General features: G+C 66.1%; 2 protein-coding genes across 2 annotated transcripts in view; one reads left to right on the top strand and one right to left on the bottom strand.

Moving 5' to 3' along the window:
- Nucleotides 1-1141, top strand: part of MNEG_5656 (Mitogen-activated protein kinase kinase kinase 11) — a gene marked incomplete at both ends in the record, with an annotated part of 6233 nt that extends 5092 nt beyond the window's left edge. Inside the window, 3 exons of the mRNA XM_014045868.1 lie at nucleotides 271-412; nucleotides 721-889; nucleotides 1078-1141. Of these exons, the coding sequence (XP_013901322.1) occupies nucleotides 271-412; nucleotides 721-889; nucleotides 1078-1141 (375 nt within the window). The remainder of the gene's footprint in view (nucleotides 1-270; nucleotides 413-720; nucleotides 890-1077) is intronic.
- Nucleotides 1142-4217: 3076 nt separating this feature from the next.
- Nucleotides 4218-4410, bottom strand: MNEG_5655 (hypothetical protein; the record flags this gene model as incomplete). The annotated part of the gene is made up of 1 exon (XM_014045867.1): nucleotides 4218-4410. A coding segment is annotated over one exon (193 nt), but the record flags the coding sequence as incomplete, so codon positions are not given.
- Between the last annotated feature and the right edge of the window lie 2167 nt (nucleotides 4411-6577).

Here is a 6577-nt window from a genome sequence, read left to right as displayed (position 1 = left end):
GTGCTGCTGACCACCTCGCCAGAGGAGGAGCGCAACGACCCGCGGGGGTTTGTGGCAAAGGTGGGCGGACGGCGCAGGTGGGGATGCAACATGCGGTTCTGGTGGGTCAGGGTGTGCGCGCATCCAGCACGCATTTGCACACGCGTGCGCACGCAGCACGCACGCGCGCACACCCTTACACACATACATACACGTGCACACACACACACACCACACGCCCGTGCGTGCGCACGCACATGATACACAAACACCTCGCACACACTCCCCCAGGTGTCTGACTTTGGCCTGAGCCGCAGCGTGGGTGACGAGGACGGCGTCATCGCCACGCGGTCCTACGGCACCGTGACGCACATGCCTCCGGAGCTGCTGCTGGAGGGCCGCATGAGCAAGGCCGCGGACGTGTACAGCTTCGGTGCGCGCCCGACAGCCCTGGCCCGGTCCCGGACGCACACAGATGCAAGCCTTGGCTGCGCCTGTAACCCCCTTACTCTTTCATCGGTACTCGCAACATCAAAGGCATTGACGAGAGGCTTTTCGGGCGGTTGCGCCTGCTGCAACACAGGCTGTATGCGTGAATGATTGCAAGGTTCCACCTGGCGGCGTGAAACTGATATATTGATTTTTGTGGAGCCCCTTCGGCCCTCGACCATCCCTTGTCATGCCGCCCCCCTGACATTCCCATCTCCATCCCCCCTGCATAATCACCCCCGCCCCCCACAGGCGTGCTGCTCTGGGAGATGCTCCAGGGCGGGCCCCCCTATGCGGGCATGACCGCCGGCCAGGTCCTGCACGCCGTCAGCACTGGCGCCACCCTGGGCGTCCCGCCCGCCGCGCCGGACGCCGTGCAGCTGCTGCTGGCGCGCTGCCTGGACCCTGAGCCCTCAAACAGGTGCGATGCCCCCAAGGGTGCCCCACGCCGGCGGTGCTCCCGCGCCCCACGCATGCCGTCCGCTGCAGCAATCCCATATGGCAGCCTGCAGCTGAGTCCGTGCTCCCGCTTCTGTTCAGCCAAACCCCGGCCGTTTCACACCGACTGATGGCCCCCGCCGCGTGGTGCGTGCGCGCCCCGTCGCCCAGGCCCACCTTTTCAGAGGTGGTCGCGTCGCTGCGTGGCCTGGAGGCGCTGTCCCCCTGGAGCTGACGTCATCGCCGCGTCGGGCAGCCGCCCCGTGCCCTGGCGGGCCGGCCGGGCGCGGGGCCAGATGCACTCGGCCGTCAACGCAGGATTTTATGGAGCCGTGCCTTCTGTGGGCGCCGAGGACGGGTGATGGCAGCGTGACATCATTGCAAAATCTTCTTCCGGTGCCTGCGAGGTTGCTTTGCCCCACACAAGGATTGCTTGTGGTTTCGTTTGTGGGATTGAGAAGCTTCCTGGGCCGCCGCCGGCTCGACACCAATTACCATGCGGCAGGTCGCGCGGACGATTCCCGCCGGCGTTTCCGCTTTTCTACCACCCGGCGGCCTCAGATCACGCCGTCCGCCTCCGCGGCGCTCTCGTATTTGAGCCCGCCTTTTGCCGCGGCCGTGCGTCAGCGCAGCCCTCGCATCTGACGCCATCATATACCACGGCCCTTCGCCAGGCGGGCCGCATCCCGGCCCCTCTGACGGCATGCCGGCCGCCGCTCGTTCTGCGCCCCAGCCGCTGCCTCATCCATCAAGGCGCCCGTGGCGCAGCCACCCCATGTTTGCAGCCCTCAAATTTGCGCAGCTGCGGTCGATTGCCCATCGGCCACGGCCAAAGGACCTATCTTTCATAAGGGGTGTTGTGAAAGATACCACCCCGTAATGGAGTCTCCAGCTGCGCGCTGCGCTCTGGCACGCGCGCAAGCATTCCGTCGCACCTCACCGGGCTACAGCCTCGCCAGCCCAGCCGGGCTTGGCCTGCGCCCCTCCTGCTTTTTGTGCCCCCGCGCTCACCCGCCTGCCAGGGCGGCGCGCGGCGGCGGCCCAGCGCCCCACCCCGCCCTAATCTCCGGCCCTCGCCGGCGGCTGCACAGGCGCCAGGTCCCTGTGCCCTCTTCCCCACTCACCCCCAAAAGTGCCACCTCGGAGGCCCGTCGCAATCTGGACGGCGACAGTTCTCGCGCACACACGCCCAACCGGCCGGGCACATGCCCAGCGTCGGGGCGCTTCGACAAAAAACATGTGGTCAGGGCGCGGGGCGTTGATTGCCCCGGCAGCAAGCACGAGGGCGTCGATTGCCCATGAGGATGCACACGGGCCAGGGCCCTCAGGTGTGCGGCCACTAACAAGGAGTCGGCATTTATCGCGCCACTGTTGCCCCCTTGGAAGAGCGCCCCGCAGCGCTCACGCGCGGGTCATGTACACACCCTATTTTGCCTCCCCGGTTCAACCCCTCAAGAGTCGCAATGCCGAAAGGCCGATAAAGAAACCATTCGCCGACCCCTCTCCCCAGCCCATGTTATAAGGAGCGCGCCGCGTGTCCCAGGCACGCCATACACACGCAACAAAAGCCTGCAACAATTTGACCCGCCATACAACAATTGCACACATACACCGCGCTTGCCGCTTGCCATCTTCTGCCAACCAAGCTGGCTTTGTGCCGCCGCGATGCGAGGCACGGCGGCCCATGGCTCCCCAGGGCCGCTCGTCGATTGCGTAGGGCGGCCCATGGCTCCCCAGAGCCGCTCATTGATTGCGTGCAATGGGATTGCTGCCCGTGGTTTCCAGAGCGGTCCATTTGAGCAGGCTCCTCGGCCCGATGTGCATGCAACTGGCTGCGCCAGGCGCGGCCCCGTCGCCTTGAAATCCCCCACAACCCCGCAATGCCTTGCTCACTTGTGTCTCTTACTGCAATGTGTGTGTGCCTTTCGTGTGTGACTCAGGGGCAGGCTGAAATTGACATAAAATTGTGCCGCCGCTTTCCGGCAACTCGCCCCCAACGTGGCCAAGAAACCCCAGTCCAGCCACCACTTTGCGCGCGGTGTATACATCGCAGCAGCATGCAACAGCCCCCTGAAAACCTCACATTTGCTGGGGCTGCCGTGTCGTTCTTACGCGCCCGGACGTCAGTGGTACTGTACCTGCTGCTTCCCTCATCACAGACGATGGTGGCAAGTCAGCAATCCAGCGGCTGCCGTTTCGCCGCTCGCTTTCTCTCAGGTGTCGCTCGCCGCTCCCGCCGGGTCCCGTCTCACTGCCCCGCAGTGCTCCCGGCGTTCGTCGCAAAGGCGAGGCTGCGGGCGCCGGCGGCTCGCCGACCACCGAGGGGCGACTGCCGTGAGCTGCTGCGGGGCGCTGCTCGGAGCCGTGCACGGCTTTGCCGCGCCAGCAACAGGCCGTGCTGGAAGACGGGCGTGCTAGCGCCATCCATCCCCGTTTGTTTGATTAGCCCCGCATGCCACCTGGAAGTGCACGCACGTGCCATGATTGATGGTGCAATCCACTCGGCCTCAGTAATTTGGGAGCAGGATTCAGATGCTGGAATGTTTGAGAGTGTCAGCACAGCCCAAGCTTCTCCACTTAAAACTGGCAGTTGCAGTGACCCACCACCAACAAAATCAACGCATTTGGTCTACCCATTCGGGCGGTCATGCCAACCTGCTGGTAGGCCTCCTTGTTTGTTTGAGCCTTCCTGCAGCCGTGTCAGCAGCAAGCGTGCTCAGGCCCCGGGTGCCCTGAAAGCGGAAATCAGCGGAAATCTTTGCGTTTTGCGATGTGCAATAATGCTTGGATGCGTGCGATAAGATCTTGTTGCATGTGGCAGCGGCGGTGCGGCAGGTAGGGCGGCCCCATGGTCGCAAGAGGCCGCCGCCCTGTGTTGGCGGGGCGCAACAAGCTTGCCAGTCCGTGTTACATGGTGCATCCGGGCCGCGCTGCGCCTATTTCGAACTCATGCTTCACCGCGCACAGGAAGGTCAAAACTCAAACAAAAACAAAGGGGATCCCTTCGAAACCCTTGAAAGTCGGTGCCAAGACTGCATATGATACTGTATGAGAGGGCAAGGAGGGCGCCATGGTCAGGGGCTACCGGGCGCCAGGGGCTAGCGCAAATAGAAACTCATACACAAGGACACATACATATACAAGGACGCGCAAGGTCGGCGCGTCGCCAGGTCAGCAGTTTGATCACCTCGGGTGCGCGTGCGTTTGCGTGGGTGGGTCCAAACGTTGTTAGGTCGGAGGCGCACAAGAGAGTGCGCGCTGAGGTGAGGGCGGAGCTCGGGATCGCTCATCAGGCGGAGAGCGCAGTTGACCGCGCCCTATATCAGGGGGGCGCTCGCCCGCCGCTCGGTCATGTGCAGGCCGGAGAGGCGGGGCGTCGCGTCGGCCTGTGCGCCCATCAGCGACGGGCCGCGCCGCCCCACGGGTTCGCCCCGCGTCATTTCCACGGGCTGCCCCCGCTCCGGCCGGCCCCGGCCCTTGGCAGGGGGTGCAAGCAGGCGCGCGCTGCGAGCATGCAGGCTGCGTGCGACGAGTGATTATGAGGGTGGGGAACGAGGCCTGCCCACCCTCAACGCACGGCACAGCGGCGCGTCCTTTGTCAGCGGAGGTGGCATGCATCTGGGTGTTTTGAACCCCCCATGCGCCGCTTCGGCACTGCTGCCACCTCCCTGGGCCAGCGCTTGGGACGGATGCACCAAGTGAGCAGGAAGGGTCTGTGTAGAAAGTGCAAGTTTGACCCGGGCTGGGAACGAGGATCCGGGCCATCGTGGTCGCGAGGAAACCAGCTGATGTCCTTGGCGGGCTGAGCCTGCTGCCACATACAGTATCAAGTTGAAGGGCCTCAAGGGGTGAGCCAATCCAGGGGCCGCCGCATGCCCAAACCAAGGCGCAGGTTGAGGTCAAGTGCATGTACATGTGCACAGGTGGGCGGGTGAGGCCCCTCACCCACCCGGTGCTCAGGCATGGCGCGTGCAGACGTGGCGGGTTTTTGGCGGTGTGAGGGGGGGTGCAGCTGGGCAATTCGGGTGGCGCCCTCGCGCCGCGCGCAGCCGAGCCGCGCGCATGGCGCCGCGCGCCTCACTGCCGGGGGCGGATCAAAAGAGCCCCGGGCTGACATGGTAGTACAGCAGGAGCAGGCCCAGGCCTGGGCCTGCAGGCTAGGTGCATGAGCCACGAGCTCGTCAACGCCTTGTGCTGGCTGCTCGGGCAGCCAACACGGTCAAAATTTGAGAGGGGAGCTGGGACGTAACGAACGAGCGGCGAGGGCGGCACACCGCTGCAAAAGGTGTGAGCGATGCGGGCGCGCCGCGGCGGGCACGCGGCGGGCCTCAAGAGATGGGCGCCGGTCAGTCTGACCGATTGCCACGAGCCACCCAGGCTTGCGTGGGCGCGAGCGGCGCGCCCAGCACGACTGCGCTTCCTGCAAGCGGGCATTGGCGCCTCACGGGCGACGAGCCAAGCGGTTTAGGGCAAGCGGTGTTGCTGCCCGGGCGCGATCTCAAGCGCCGCAGGCGTGGTGGCATGAGAGAGGGGTTGCACGAGGGGTGCGCCGCGCGCAAGGCGGCATTTCATTCCGACAACCCACACAATTTTGCTGTTGCCGCCGATTCCCTGTGACAGTTGAAAAATTGGCCAAACGTGCAGCCGGGTAGCAGCCCGCAAGCGAGCAGACGCTCGCCCGGCACACGCGCAAGGCCTGAGAGAGCACGCAACCCAGCCCCGGGCGCCGCGCAGGCGGCAGCCTGGCTGACCACGCCGCCGCAGGCGCGAGCAGCAGTCCGGCGACCGCGGGTGCCACCACCGGCGACCCAACAATGAGAGCGCCCGGGGCGCGCGGGGTGCTACCAGGGGCTTGCACAACAAAGCACTGCTGCTGCTGCTGCTGCTGCTGCTGCTGCTGCTGGTGCTGCTGCTGCTGCCGCGGTGGCCGCGACGGCAGGTAGAGCTGTGGCCCCAAGCGCGAGATAAGGATTTGGGAAACAGGGCTGCCGTCGCCGCCGCCGCCGCTAACGCCTCCATGTACAATATCATCTGGCAACTGGATGCTGAGCCCCCCCTGCGCAGCCGCCCAGGCCGCGGCCCGCGCTTGCAGGGGCTGCGCCACGGCAGGAGAAGCGGCGGCTCGGGCGCTGCAGGGGTCTCCGGCCAGCAGAGGCCTGGCGGCGGCGAGAGCACGCCGCCGTCGGCCCCGGCGCTGGCGGCGATGCGGGCGGGCGCGGCAGCCTGGCAAGGCGGCGAGCCGTCGAGCAGCCCGGCGCATGTGAGGGCTGGCGGCGGCAGCAACGGCAGGGGGGCAGACAGCTGCACAGGAGTTTGCGGCTCGAAGAGAGTGGGGGCGGCCCACGCAAAGTCCTGGCCCCACATCAGTTGCTGCAGCTGCTGCTCTGCGGAGGTAAATAGCGCCTGCACCTGCGGCCCCAAGCCGGCCCGCCCATTAGCTGCTGCTGCAGCCATCAGGCCCGTCAGGGAGCAGCAGGCGCTCTCGATGGCGGCTGCGGCTGCGGCCGTGGCCACGGCCGCGCCCGCGGCCGCTGCTGAAGCTGCGGCCGAGGGTCCCCCGTCGGGTGTCCTGAGCTCGCTGGGACAGTGGGCGAGGAAGCAGATCTTGTGCTTGCAGGCGGCGCCGCCTCTGCAGAGGCTCGTCTTGTCTGCGCCCGTCACGGGGGAAGTG

The sequence above is a fragment of the Monoraphidium neglectum genome, assembly GCF_000611645.1.
Source record: "Monoraphidium neglectum strain SAG 48.87 unplaced genomic scaffold scaffold00859, whole genome shotgun sequence".
Lineage (NCBI taxonomy): Eukaryota > Viridiplantae > Chlorophyta > Chlorophyceae > Sphaeropleales > Selenastraceae > Monoraphidium > Monoraphidium neglectum.
The sequence above is the reverse complement of the archived record's forward strand: the minus strand, read 5'-3'. Positions and strand labels throughout refer to the sequence as shown.